An 18,683-nucleotide genomic window follows, 5' to 3' on the forward strand; every position below is an offset into this window, starting at 1 on the left:
GGTGCCACAACAAAACACTAGTGATACTCACCCAGATCTGCAGACATTGACATAAAAACATAACCCATTAACCCAGCTGCAACAAAGCTCCAATGGGAAGTCTCATGACTGTATTCAGGGTCTGTGTATGCAACCAATAGCATAGACTGGAGTAAAACCAAAACATTCAAGTCAAATGGGACACACTCAAATGGATTCTTCCCACAGTTAGGAAATTAGACCCATGACGTAAGTGTTCTCAAGAGTACGAAACTCCAGACAGTTTATCTAAAGTAGCCTTCTCTAGAATGAATCAGATGTAGAATATAGAGCTAGTCATGAATGTCTCATGCACATGTATATATCTGAAGATGCAGTGTAGGCAGAGATAGGTCTGAAAACATGGCTTAGTTAGTTCCCCTAGCCTTACCCCTCCCAGTGTTGAGAAGAACCAGGAGAAGGGTAGGGGTTAGGGTTAGGAGAAGGGTAGGGGTTAGGGGTTAGGAGAAGGGTAGGGGTTAGGGTTAGGAGAAGGGTAGGGGTTAGGGTTAGGAGAAGGGTAGGGGTTAGGGTTAGGAGAAGGGTAGGGGGTAGGGTTAGGAGAAGGGTAGGGGTTAGGGTTAGGAGAAGGGTAGGGGTTAGGAGAAGGGTAGGGGTTAGGGTTAGGAGAAGAGTAGGGGTTAGGGGTTAGGAGAAGGGTAGAGGTTAGGGTTAGGAGAAGGGTAGGGGTTAGGGTTAGGAGAAGGGTAGGGGTTAGGGTTAGGAGAAGGGTAGGGGTTAGGGTTAGGAGAAGGGTAGGGGTTAGGGGTTAGGAGAAGGGTAGGGGTTAGGGGTTAGGAGAAGGGTAGGGGGTAGGGGTTAGGAGAAGGGTAGGGGGTAGGGGTTAGGAGAAGGGTAGGGGTTAGGGTTAGGAGAAGGGTAGGGGTTAGGGGTTAGGAGAAGGGTAGGGGTTAGGGGTTATGAGAAGGGTAGGGGTTAGGGTTAGGAGAAGGGTAGGGGTTAGGGTTAGGGAGAAGGGTAGGGGTTAGGGGTTAGGAGAAGGGTAGGGGTTAGGGGTTAGGAGAAGGGTAGGGGTTAGGGTTAGGAGAAGGGTAGGGGGTTAGGAGAAGGTTAGGGATTAGGAGAAGGGTAGGGGTTAGGGGTTAGGGTTAGGAGAAGGGTAGGGGTTAGAGTTAGGAGAAGGGTTAGGGATTAGGAGAAGGGTAGGGTTTAGAGTTAGGAGAAGGGTAGGGGTTAGAGTTAGGAGAAGGGTAGGGGTTAGAGTTAGGAGAAGGGTTAGGGATAGGATAAGGGTTAGGGATAGGATAAGGGTTAGGGATAGGAGAAGGGTTAGAGTTAGGATAAGGGTTAGAGTTAGGATAAGGGTTAGGGATAGGATAAGGGTTAGGGATAGGAGAAGGGTTAGGGATAGGATAAGGGTTAGGGATAGGATAAGGGTTAGGGATAGGAGAAGGGTTAGGGATAGGAGAAGGGTTAGGTAAAAAGAAAGAGTAGAAACTCCAGTGGTAGGGTGGTGACCTCTCACCTCTCCAGCTCAGTGATCTTCTTCTCCTTGTTGGTTCTTTCCGTCTCTTGCTCTCTCAGGATACCCATGAGCCTCTCCACCTCGGCTTGGGACTTCCCAGACTCTTCTCGGTAGCGCGTCACTTCCTCCTCCAGCAGCTTGATCCTGTCGCTGACCTCTAACAACTTCCTGGTTGACTCTTCCGTATTCTGGGACTGTGGAGGACCAAGGAAATAAAGAAGAAGAGAGAGGAGGACCAAGGGAATAAAGAAGAGAGGAAGACAGTCACAAACAGTCACAAACAGTGACAGTCATAAACAGTACTATGAAAGGAGAGACATTCATTATATCATCCTCATCTCATAGAACTCATACTCCTTTCTGGAGCCAGAACCAGGAAGATGCTGCCCCAAAACACTGATACAGGGTCAGATATTTGTTCACCCCTTTATGGTAAAGGATAGGGGGGCGGAAGGGAAAGGGGATACCTAGTCAGTTACACAATTGAATCATTCAACCGAAATACAGTTTCTTCTGCATTTAAACCCAACTCCTCTGAATCAGAGAGGTACGGGATGCTGCCTTAATCGATGTCATTGGCACCCGGGGAACAGTTGATGTTGGGGGTTAACTGCCTTGCTCAAGAGCAGAACGGCAGATTTTCCCACCTTGCCGGCAAGGGGATTCGAACCAATGACCTTTCGGTTACTGGCCCAATACTCTTAACCACTAGGAACCTGTAAACCTTCAGCGGAATCTGCCCTCTATCTCATTCAACCCGGCCCTTTCATTCCTTCCTTCTTAGTTCCCCCTTCTCTTCTCTCCTCCCTTCTTTCCTGTGGCCTCCACTCAGCCTGCTCTCTGAAGCATCCCTCTCTCCTGGAGTTTAGTATTTTCTTCTAATTCATAATGAAATTACCCTTCATACCTCTCTGGTTACCAGTGATTTTATAAGACCACCAAACATCTCGAGTCAAACACTGTAAAAACTGACAGAGCTGCAGTGATTGATTCTTTTTTTTGAAGAGAAAAATCTGCCAGATGATGGCTGTAACCTAGAATTACCTCCCTGTGTTTGTGTCTGCCTCTCAGAGCTCTGTGTGTTTCAGAGGATAGTTTAGCTTGTTGAGACAGCTGAGGCCGCTCGTTTAAACATCATCAACTCTCTCTCTATACAATCACACACATACAAGCACGTACACACACATACATACATACACACACTGGTATAGGCAGGGAGCCAATCCTAGATAACGCTATGAGCTGTTACCCTACATGTAGCTCTGTCTCTGTTATTAGAAAAAAAAACTAAGACACTTCAGACGGCTGTTAACTATTACTGTCAACCACTCTGAAACGCATAGATCATAAACCTAACAAAGTATCATTTACTAGAAAAACATCTCATAACATAAACAAAATGCACAAGTAGAGGCACTTTATGAAAGAGGGACAGGAAAAGCCGATGTGTACTGTGTAACCCCTACCCTCCTAATACATACATTGGTGTACTGTGTAACCCCTACCCTCCTAATACATACATTGGTGTACTGTGTAACCCCTACCCTCCTAATACATACATTGGTGTACTGTGTAACCCCTACCCTCCTAATACATACATTGGTGTACTGTGTAACCCCTACCATCCTAATACATACATTGGTGTACTGTGTAACCCCAACCCTCCTAATACATACATTGGTGTACTGTGTAACCCCTACCCTCCTAATACATACATTGGTGTACTGTGTAACCCCTACCCTCCTAATACATACATTGGTGTACTGTGTAACCACTACCCTCCTAATACATACATTGGTGTACTGTGTAACCCCTACCCTCCTAATACATACATTGGTGTACTGTGTAACCCCAACCCTCCTAATACATACATTGGTGTACTGTGTAACCCCTACCCTCCTAATACATACATTGGTGTACTGTGTAACCCCTACCCTCCTAATACATACATTGGTGTACTGTGTAACCCCTACCCTCCTAATACATACATTGACAGATGCAGATACAGCTAAACATTTGACCTCCTGAGAGTGAAACCCTTTGGGTATGCCAGCGGCAAGCAGAGAACATGTTTTACCCCTAGTCATACCGTCACTGAAGTCCCATTACCTCCTCAGATAATTCCCAGCACACACACACACACACGTCCCCACACATCATCCCAAATGTCAGCCAACACAAAAGACATTAACGTTAAGTGAAGTGGACATTGTTATGGTGTTTAAATGGAAAACAGTGACAGATCCAGAGTATTGGCTGTGAATGCAGCGGGTCCATAAGGATTCTGGGATATTATGACAGTGGGGCGAAGGCTTGTAAAGATACTGTTACTTATATGGTCATAGAAATTGCTATTATCATTCCTGGAAAATGATATGAATTGTAAATATCACAAATGACTAAAATATGTGTGGCCACTAGGCCCCGCTTTAGGTTATCCAATCACCTGACGACTATACAGTAAGGCTGATGCCGATCGGCTGTCTGAACTACATCGTTAAGAGCTCACAGTACTGTATAGAAAGTCATGGAGGGGTTGGAGAAAGGGACACAGAGAGAGAGAGAGATCGAGAGAGAGACAGAGAGAGAGAGAGACAGAGAGAGAAACACAGAGAGAGAGACAGAGAGAGAGAGAGACAGAGAAGAGAGAGAGAGAGAGAGAAGAGAGAGAGAGAGAGAGGTGTGTTCAGGTGTTTGTTTTACATGTTAAATGCAGAGGAAGGGTTTACAATAATTGGCAGCTTTAACCATCAAAGAGATGAAAAACAGCACAGGCCTAACCTTAATGAGAGGTGTCAGAGAGGGAGGGGAAGAGAGGTGTCAGAGAGGGAGGGGAAGAGAGTGTCAGAGAGGGAGGGGAAGAGAGGGAGGGGAAGAGAGGTGTCAGGGAAGGAGGGGAAGAGAGGGAGGGGAAGAGAGGGAGGGAGAGGTGTCTGGGAGGGAGGGGAAGAGAGGTGTCAGGGAGGGAGGGGAAGAGAGGTGTCAGAGAGGAGAGGAAGAGGGGTGTCAGGGAGGGAGGGGAAGAGAGGGAGGGGAAGAGGGGTGTCAGGGAGGGAGGGAAGAGAGGGAGGGGAAGAGAGGTGTCAGGGAGGGAGGGGAAGAGAGGAAATACACAGCTAATTAGTCCCTTGTGTTTCTCATCTACTGAACAATATCTCAGAGTTGTCTGGGTTTGGAGGATGAAAACAAGGACCTGATAGTGAAATATGTCTCCTTGACATGCCAGACACACACACAGTCAGGGAGGATCGCTTGGTATAGGCACTCTGCCCTAGTTAGCTAATTAGAACCAGGGCATTGTGGGTAGTGACTGGCTACATTTGCAGGTTTGTAACAAGCCTGAGAGATTAGGGGTACACACACACCCTCCATCACACACACTGTCACTCCTGTAAACTCATTATGAACACCCTATACAGACTGCAACAGTCCAATGCTAGCCAAGACTCTCTTTATCAGGCTGGGCTATGGGTAGACTAAAGCTCTGTTTGAATACCCATACCAACATACTGTATACTACATACTTAATGGGTATATACTACATACTGTATACTATTAGTTATTTTTTTGTATACTGTAAACTAACGGTATCCTTTCAGTTGAGCTGACTAGCGCTAACCTTGTCTACCAGAAGTTGATGCGGTTGCTATGCAACCTCTTGCTAGCTTGTTAGCATAACAAATTACTAGCTAGACATCTTATGACTTTGGGCGTTCGTAACTTCAATCTGGAGTGCCAGAGTGCACTCTGGGCGTTGGTAAATTCAGTGTGTTGTCAGATTGTCCATTTGTAAATTCAGGAGTGTTCAGAGCTCACACGGGAAGCTCTGGCCGAGGAGTCGGGTTGACCTCAAAACGGCAGTCAAGCACCCAAACTAACTGGCTAACTTGCTACAGTAGCTACTTCTAGGCACAAATGAGACAACAGCTCACTCTGAGCAGAGCTGGTTAGACTGTTTTCATGTCATCCAGCGCGTTGGTGACTGTGACGCTAGCAACAATTTAATTGCTTTTTTTTGTTGACATTTACTGACACCGGCCATATCAGTTATTCAGTGCTCTGGCACATTCAGATGAGAGTGCTCTGAAATCAGAGTAGATAGCCAGAGTGAATTTACGACCCGCATTAACAATGTCCATTGAGAACGCACAACGACTATACCACTTAGCTAAGCTAAGAATGATGTGAATAATCAATTAAATAAACGTTGGTTAGTTAGTTAGATAGCATATAATATACTGGCAAGTTCGATGTATTCGATGTATTAGCAGCCAACTAAGGTTAGGTAGCTAGCAAACATACATAGTGCTGTAATGATATGCTAAAGGGTTCGTAAAGGGTAGCGTAGCTAACAATTGTCAGCCAATTTTGAAGCCATGCAATTTTTCAGAAGAATTGCATTATGGGGTTAAAAGCACTGTAGTGTCCACTGCTTATATACTTATTGTATACTTCATGTTAAGGCGAATGTAGTGCGACATCCAGGAACTTTTGGCATACTAACTATGTCCATACTATATCCATATCCATACTAACTATATCCATACTATATCCATATCAATACTAACTATATCCATACTATATCCATAGCCATACTAACTATATCCATATCCATACTATATCCATATCCATACTAACTATGTCCATACTATATCCATATCCATACTATATCCATATCCATACTAACTATATCCATATCCATACTATATCCATATCCATACTAACTATATCCATACTATATCCATATCCATACTAACTATATCCATATCCATACTAACTATATCCATACTATATCCATATCCATACTAACTATTTCCATATCCATACTAACTATATCCATACCCATACTAACTATATCCATATCCATACTATATCCATACTAACTATATCCATACTATATCCATATCCATACTAACTATTTCCATATCCATACTAACTATATCCATATCCATACTAACTATATCCATATCCATACTAACTATATCCATACTATGACCATAAGCATACTAACTATATCCATACTATATCCATATCCATACTAACTATATCCATACTATATCCATATCCATATTAACTATATCCATATCCATATCCATACTAACTATTTCCATACTATATCCATATCCATACTATATCCATATCCATACTAACTATATCCATATCCATACTATATCCATATCCATACTAACTATATCCATACTATATCCATATCCATACTAACTATATCCATATCCATACTAACTATATCCATACTATATCCATATCCATACTAACTATTTCCATATCCATACTAACTATATCCATATCCATACTAACTATATCCATATCCATACTATATCCATATCCATACTAACTATATCCATACTATATCCATATCCATACTAACTATTTCCATATCCATACTAACTATATCCATATCCATACTAACTATATCCATATCCATACTAACTATATCCATACTATGACCAATAAGCATACTAACTATATCCATACTATATCCATATCCATACTAACTATATCCATACTATATCCATATCCATACTAACTATATTCATATCCATACTAACTATATCCATACTATATCCATATCCATACTAACCATATCCATACTATATCCATATCCATACTAACTGTATCCATACTATATCCATATCCATACTATGTCCATATCCATACTAACTATATCCATACTATATCCATATCCATACTAACTATATCCATACTAACTATATCCATACTATATCCATACTAACTATATCCATACTATATCCATATCCATACTAACTATATCCATACTATATCCATACTAACTATATCCATATCCATACTATGTCCATATCCATACTATATCCATATCCATACTAACTATTTCCATATCCATACTAACTATATCCATAGCCATACTAACTATATCCATACTATGACCAATAAGCATACTAACTATATCCATACTATATCCATATCCATACTATATCCATATCCATACTAACTATATCCATACTATATCCATACTAACTATATCCATATCCATACTATGTCCATATCCATACTATATCCATATCCATACTAACTATTTCCATATCCATACTAACTATATCCATAGCCATACTAACTATATCCATACTATGACCAATAAGCATACTAACTATATCCATACTATATCCATATCCATACTAACTATATCCATACTATGACCAATAAGCATACTAACTATATCCATACTATATCCATATCCATACTAACTATATCCATACTATATCCATATCCATACTAACTATATCCATACTATATCCATATCCATACTAACTATATCCATACTATATCCATATCCATACTAACTATACCCATACTATATCCATATCCATACTAACTATATCCATACTATATCCATATCCATACTAACTATATCCATACTATATCCATATCCATACTAACCATATCCATACTATATCCATATCCATACTAACTATATCCATACTAACTATATCCATACTATATCCATATCCATACTAACTATATCCATACTATATCCATATCCATACTAACTATATCCATACTATATCCATATCCATACTAACTATATCCATACTATATCCATATCCATACTAACTATATCCATACTATATCCATATCCATACTAACTATATCCATACTAACTATACCCATACTATATCCATATCCATACTAACTATATCCATACTATATCCATATCCATACTAACTATATCCATACCATATCCATACTAACCATATCCATACTATATCCATATCCATACTAACTATATCCATACTATATCCATATCCATACTAACTATATCCATACTATATCCATATCCATACTAACTATATCCATACTATATCCATATCCATACTAACTATATCCATACTATATCCATACTAACTATATCCATACTATATCCATATCCATACTAACTATATCCATACTATATACATAGCCATACTAACTATACCCATACTATATCCACATCCATACTAACTATATCCATACTATATCCATATCCATACTAACTATATCCATACTATATCCATATCCATACTAACTATATCCATACTATATCCATATCCATACTAACTATATCCATACTATATCCATAGCCATACTAACTATACCCATACTATATCCACATCCATACTAACTATATCCATACTATATCCATATCCATACTAACTATATCCATACTACATCCATATCCATACTAACCATATCCATACTATATCCATATCCATACTAACTATATCCATACTATATCCATATCCATACTAACTAATCCATACTATATCCATATCCATACTAACTATATCCATACTATATCCATACTAACTATATCCATACTATATCCATATCCATACTAACTATATCCATATCCATACTATATCCATATCCATACTAACTATATCCATACTATATCCATGTCCATACTAACTATACCCATACTATAACATATCCATACCAACTATATCCATACTTATTCATATCCATACTAACTATATCCATACTATGACCAATAAGCATACTAACTATATCCATACTATATCCATATCCATACTAGCTATATCCATACTATATCCATACTAACTATATCCATACTATATCCATATTCATACTAACTATATCATACTATATCCATATCCATACTAACTATATCCATACTAACTATATCCATACTATATCCATATCCATACTAACTATATCCATACTATATCCATATCCATACTAACTATATCCATACTATATCCATATCCATACTAACTATATCCATACTATATCCATACTAACTATATCCATACTATATCCATATCCATACTAACTATATCCATACTATATACATAGCCATACTAACTATACCCATACTATATCCACATCCATACTAACTATATCCATACTATATCCATATCCATACTAACTATATCCATACTATATCCATATCCATACTAACTATATCCATACTATATCCATATCCATACTAACTATATCCATACTATATCCATAGCCATACTAACTATACCCATACTATATCCACATCCATACTAACTATATCCATACTATATCCATATCCATACTAACTATATCCATACTACATCCATATCCATACTAACCATATCCATACTATATCCATATCCATACTAACTATATCCATACTATATCCATATCCATACTAACTATATCCATACTATATCCATATCCATACTAACTATACTATATCCATACTATATTCCATATCCCATTACTAACTATATCCATTTCCATACTATATGCATATCCACATTACTAACTATAGTCACATACTATATCCATGGTCCATACTAACTATCACCCATACTATAACCATATCCATACCAACTATATCCATACTATATTCATATACCATACTAACTATATCCATACTATGACCAATTAAGCATACTAACTTATCCATACTATATTCCACTATCTATACTAGCTATATCCATACTATATCCATACTAACTATATCCATACTATATCCATATTCATACTAACTATATCCATACTATATCCATATCCATTACTAACTATATCCATACTATATCCATATCCATACTAACTATATATCCATACTATATCCATATCCATACTAACTATATCCATACTATATCCATATCCATACTAACTATATCCATACTATATCCATATCCATACTAAACTATATCCATACTATGACCAATAAGCATACTAACTATATCCATACTATGACCAATAAGCATACTAACTATATCCATACTATGACCAATGAGCATACTAACTATATCCATACTATGACCAATAAGCATACTAACTATATCCATCCATATCCATACTATGACCAATAAGCATACTAACTATATCCATACTATGACCAATAAGCATACTAACTATATCCATACTATGACCAATAAGCATACTAACTATATCATCTATATCCATACTATGACCAATAAGCATACTAACTATATTCATACTATGACCAATAAGCATACTAACATATCATCTATATCCATACTGTGACCAATAAGCATACTAACTATATCCATCTATATCCATACTATGACCAATAAGCATACTAACTATATCCATACTATGACCAATAAGCATACTAACTATATCCATACTATGACCAATATGCATACTAACTATATCCATACTATGACCATATCCATACTAACTATATCCATACTATATCCATATCCATACTAACTATATCCATACTATATCCATATCCATACTAGCTATATCCATACTATATACATAGCCATACTAACTATACCCATACTATATCCACATCCATACTAACTATATCCATACTATATCCATATCCATACTAACTATATCCATACTATATCCATATCCATACTAACTATATCCATACTATATCCATATCCATACTAACTATATCCATACTATATCCATAGCCATACTAACTATACCCATACTATATCCACATCCATACTAACTATATCCATACTATATCCATATCCATACTAACTATATCCATACTACATCCATATCCATACTAACCATATCCATACTATATCCATATCCATACTAACTATATCCATACTATATCCATATCCATACTAACTATATCCATACTATATCCATATCCATACTAACTATATCCATACTATATCCATACTAACTATATCCATACTATATCCATATCCATACTAACTATATCCATATCCATACTATATCCATATCCATACTAACTATATCCATACTATATCCATGTCCATACTAACTATACCCATACTATAACCATATCCATACCAACTATATCCATACTATATTCATATCCATACTAACTATATCCATACTATGACCAATAAGCATACTAACTATATCCATACTATATCCATATCCATACTAGCTATATCCATACTATATCCATACTAACTATATCCATACTATATCCATATTCATACTAACTATATCCATACTATATCCATATCCATACTAACTATATCCATACTATATCCATATCCATACTAACTATATCCATACTATATCCATATCCATACTAACTATATCCATACTATATCCATATCCATACTAACTATATCCATACTATATCCATATCCATACTAACTATATCCATATCCATACTAACTATATCCATACTATATCCATATCCATACTAACTATTCCATATCCATACTAACTATTTCCATATCCATACTAACTATATCCATATCCATACTAACTATATCCATATCCATACTATATCCATATCCATACTAACTATATCCATACTATATCCATATCCATACTAACTATTTCCATATCCATACTAACTATATCCATATCCATACTAACTATATCCATATCCATACTAACTATATCCATACTATGACCATAAGCATACTAACTATATCCATACTATATCCATATCCATACTAACTATATCCATACTATATCCATATCCATACTAACTATATTCATATCCATACTAACTATATCCATACTATATCCATATCCATACTAACCATATCCATACTATATCCATATCCATACTAACTGTATCCATACTATATCCATATCCATACTATGTCCATATCCATACTAACTATATCCATACTATATCCATATCCATACTAACTATATCCATACTATATCCATACTAACTATATCCATACTATATCCATACTAACTATATCCATACTATATCCATATCCATACTAGCTATATCCATACTATATACATAGCCATACTAACTATATCCATACTATATCCACATCCATACTAACTATATCCATACTATATCCATATCCATACTAACTATATCCATACTATATCCATATCCATACTAACTATATCCATACTATATCCATATCCATACTAACTATATCCATACTATATCCATAGCCATACTAACTATACCCATACTATATCCATATCCATACTAACTATATCCATACTATATCCATATCCATACTAACTATATCCATACTACATCCATATCCATACTAACCATATCCATACTATATCCATATCCATACTAACTATATCCATACTATATCCATATCCATACTAACTATATCCATACTATATCCATATCCATACTAACTATATCCATACTATATCCATACTAACTATATCCATACTATATCCATATCCATACTAACTATATCCATATCCATACTATATCCATGTCCATACTAACTATACCCATACTTTAACCATATCCATACCAACTATATCCATACTATATTCATATCCATACTAACTATATCCATACTATACCATAAGCATACTAACTATATCCATACTATATCCATATCCATACTAGCTATATCCATACTATATCCATACTAACTATATCCATACTATATCCATATTCATACTAACTATATCCATACTATATCCATATCCATACTAACTATATCCATACTATATCCATATCCATACTAACTATATCCATACTATATCCATATCCATACTAACTATATCCATACTATATCCATATCCATACTAACTATATCCATACTATATCCATATCCATACTAACTATATCCATATCCATACTAACTATATCCATACTATATCCATATCCATACTAACTATTTCCATATCCATACTAACTATATCCATATCCATACTAACTATATCCATATCCATACTATATCCATATCCATACTAACTATATCCATACTATATCCATATCCATACTAACTATTTCCATATCCATACTAACTATATCCATATCCATACTAACTATATCCATATCCATACTAACTATATCCATACTATGACCAATAAGCATACTAACTATATCCATACTATATCCATATCCATACTAACTATATCCATACTATATCCATATCCATACTAACTATATTCATATCCATACTAACTATATCCATACTATATCCATATCCATACTAACCATATCCATACTATATCCATATCCATACTAACTATATCCATACTATATCCATATCCATACTATGTCCATATCCATACTAACTATATCCATACTATATCCATATCCATACTAACTATATCCATACTATATCCATACTAACTATATCCATACTATATCCATACTAACTATATCCATACTATATCCATATCCATACTAACTATATCCATACTATATCCATACTAACTATATCCATATCCATACTATGTCCATATCCATACTATATCCATATCCATACTATTTCCATATCCATACTAACTATATCCATAGCCATACTAACTATATCCATACTATGACCAATAAGCATACTAACTATATCCATACTATATCCATATCCATACTATATCCATATCCATACTAACTATATCCATACTATATCCATACTAACTATATCCATATCCATACTATGTCCATATCCATACTATATCCATATCCATACTAACTATTTCCATATCCATACTAACTATATCCATAGCCATACTAACTATATCCATACTATGACCAATAAGCATACTAACTATATCCATACTATATCCATATCCATACTAACTATATCCATACTATGACCAATAAGCATACTAACTATATCCATACTATATCCATATCCATACTAACTATATCCATACTATATCCATATCCATACTAACTATATCCATACTATATCCATATCCATACTAACTATATCCATACTATATCCATATCCATACTAACTATACCCATACTATATCCATATCCATACTAACTATATCCATACTATATCCATATCCATACTAACTATATCCATACTATATCCATATCCATACTAACCATATCCATACTATATCCATATCCATACTAACTATATCCATACTAACTATATCCATACTATATCCATATCCATACTAACTATATCCATACTATATCCATATCCATACTAACTATATCCATACTATATCCATATCCATACTAACTATATCCATACCATATCCATACTAACCATATCCATACTATATCCATATCCATACTAACTATATCCATACTATATCCATATCCATACTAACTATATCCATATCCATACTAACTATATCCATACTATATCCATATCCATACTAACTATATCCATACTATATCCATACTAACTATATCCATACTATATCCATATCCATACTAACTATATCCATACTATATCCATAGCCATACTAACTATACCCATACTATATCCACATCCATACTAACTATATCCATACTAACTATATCCATACTACATCCATATCCATACTAACCATATCCATACTATATCCATATCCATACTAACTATATCCATACTATATCCATATCCATACTAACTATATCCATACTATATCCATATCCATACTAACTATATCCATACTATATCCATACTAACTATATCCATACTATATCCATATCCATACTAACTATATCCATATCCATACTATATCCATATCCATACTAACTATATCCATACTATATCCATGTCCATACTAACTATACCCATACTATAACCATATCCATACCAACTATATCCATACTATATTCATATCCATACTAACTATATCCATACTATGACCAATAAGCATACTAACTATATCCATACTATATCCATATCCATACTAGCTATATCCATACTATATCCATACTAACTATATCCATACTATATCCATATTCATACTAACTATATCCATACTATATCCATATCCATACTAACTATATCCATACTAACTATATCCATACTATATCCATATCCATACTAACTATATCCATACTATATCCATATCCATACTAACTATATCCATACTATATCCATATCCATACTAACTATATCCATACTATATCCATACTAACTATATCCATACTATATCCATATCCATACTAACTATATCCATACTATATACATAGCCATACTAACTATACCCATACTATATCCACATCCATACTAACTATATCCATACTATATCCATATCCATACTAACTATATCCATACTATATCCATATCCATACTAACTATATCCATACTATATCCATATCCATACTAACTATATCCATACTATATCCATAGCCATACTAACTATACCCATACTATATCCACATCCATACTAACTATATCCATACTATATCCATATCCATACTAACTATATCCATACTACATCCATATCCATACTAACCATATCCATACTATATCCATATCCATACTAACTATATCCATACTATATCCATATCCATACTAACTATATCCATACTATATCCATATCCATACTAACTATATCCATACTATATCCATACTAACTATATCCATACTATATCCATATCCATACTAACTATATCCATATCCATACTATATCCATATCCATACTAACTATATCCATACTATATCCATGTCCATACTAACTATACCCATACTTTAACCATATCCATACCAACTATATCCATACTATATTCATATCCATACTAACTATATCCATACTATGACCAATAAGCATACTAACTATATCCATACTATATCCATATCCATACTAGCTATATCCATACTATATCCATACTAACTATATCCATACTATATCCATATTCATACTAACTATATCCATACTATATCCATATCCATACTAACTATATCCATACTATATCCATATCCATACTAACTATATCCATACTATATCCATATCCATACTAACTATATCCATACTATATCCATATCCATACTAACTATATCCATACTATATCCATATCCATACTAACTATATCCATATCCATACTAACTATATCCATACTATATCCATATCCATACTAACTATTTCCATATCCATACTAACTATTTCCATATCCATACTAACTATATCCATATCCATACTAACTATATCCATATCCATACTATATCCATATCCATACTAACTATATCCATACTATATCCATATCCATACTAACTATTTCCATATCCATACTAACTATATCCATATCCATACTAACTATATCCATATCCATACTAACTATATCCATACTATGACCAATAAGCATACTAACTATATCCATACTATATCCATATCCATACTAACTATATCCATACTATATCCATATCCATACTAACTATATTCATATCCATACTAACTATATCCATACTATATCCATATCCATACTAACCATATCCATACTATATCCATATCCATACTAACTGTATCCATACTATATCCATATCCATACTATGTCCATATCCATACTAACTATATCCATACTATATCCATATCCATACTAACTATATCCATACTATATCCATACTAACTATATCCATACTATATCCATACTAACTATATCCATACTATATCCATATCCATACTAGCTATATCCATACTATATACATAGCCATACTAACTATACCCATACTATATCCACATCCATACTAACTATATCCATACTATATCCATATCCATACTAACTATATCCATACTATATCCATATCCATACTAACTATATCCATACTATATCCATATCCATACTAACTATATCCATACTATATCCATAGCCATACTAACTATACCCATACTATATCCACATCCATACTAACTATATCCATACTATATCCATATCCATACTAACTATATCCATACTACATCCATATCCATACTAACCATATCCATACTATATCCATATCCATACTAACTATATCCATACTATATCCATATCCATACTAACTATATCCATACTATATCCATATCCATACTAACTATATCCATACTATATCCATACTAACTATATCCATACTATATCCATATCCATACTAACTATATCCATACTATATCCATATCCATACTAACTATATCCATACTATATCCATATCCATACTAACTATATCCATATCCATACTAACTATATCCATACTATATCCATATCCATACTAACTATTCCATATCCATACTAACTATATCCATATCCATACTAACTATATCCATATCCATACTATATCCATATCCATACTAACTATATCCATACTATATCCATATCCATACTAACTATTTCCATATCCATACTAACTATATCCATATCCATACTAACTATATCCATATCCATACTAACTATATCCATACTATGACCAATAAGCATACTAACTATATCCATACTATATCCATATCCATACTAACTATATCCATACTATATCCATATCCATACTAACTATATTCATTTCCATACTAACTATATCCATACTATATCCATATCCATACTAACCATATCCATACTATATCCATATCCATACTAACTGTATCCATACTATATCCATATCCATACTATGTCCATATCCATACTAACTATATCCATACTATATCCATATCCATACTAACTATATCCATACTATATCCATACTAACTATATCCATACTATATCCATACTAACTATATCCATACTATATCCATATCCATACTAACTATATCCATACTATATCCATACTAACTATATCCATATCCATACTATGTCCATATCCATACTATATCCATATCCATACTAACTATTTCCATATCCATACTAACTATATCCATAGCCATACTAACTATATCCATACTATGACCAATAAGCATACTAACTATATCCATACTATATCCATATCCATACTATATCCATATCCATACTAACTATATCCATACTATATCCATACTAACTATATCCATATCCATACTATGTCCATATCCATACTATATCCATATCCATACTAACTATTTCCATATCCATACTAACTATATCCATAGCCATACTAACTATATCCATACTATGACCAATAAGCATACTAACTATATCCATACTATATCCATATCCATACTAACTATATCCATACTATGACCAATAAGCATACTAACTATATCCATACTATATCCATATCCATACTAACTATATCCATACTATATCCATATCCATACTAACTATATCCATACTATATCCATATCCATACTAACTATATCCATACTATATCCATATCCATACTAACTATACCCATACTATATCCATATCCATACTAACTATATCCATACTATATCCATATCCATACTAACTATATCCATACTATATCTATATCCATACTAACCATATCCATACTATATCCATATCCATACTAACTATATCCATACTAACTATATCCATACTATATCCATATCCATACTAACTATATCCATACTATATCCATATCCATACTAACTATATCCATACTATATCCATATCCATACTAACTATATCCATACTATATCCATATCCATACTAACTATATCC

General features: G+C 34.5%; 1 protein-coding gene across 1 annotated transcript in view; it reads right to left on the reverse strand.

The window, feature by feature from the left end:
* The window catches only part of LOC109885811 (ERC protein 2), a 246,990-nt gene extending 244,540 nt beyond the window's left edge, over nucleotides 1–2,450 (reverse strand). Inside the window, exons 1-2 of the mRNA XM_031803661.1 lie at nucleotides 2,424–2,450; nucleotides 1,505–1,698 (exon numbers count right to left, since the gene is read on the reverse strand). Coding sequence (XP_031659521.1) covers nucleotides 1,505–1,698; nucleotides 2,424–2,450 — 221 coding nt within the window. The remainder of the gene's footprint in view (nucleotides 1–1,504; nucleotides 1,699–2,423) is intronic.
* Between the last annotated feature and the right edge of the window lie 16,233 nt (nucleotides 2,451–18,683).

This window comes from Oncorhynchus kisutch, linkage group LG24 (assembly GCF_002021735.2).
Source record: "Oncorhynchus kisutch isolate 150728-3 linkage group LG24, Okis_V2, whole genome shotgun sequence".
NCBI lineage: Eukaryota > Metazoa > Chordata > Actinopteri > Salmoniformes > Salmonidae > Oncorhynchus > Oncorhynchus kisutch.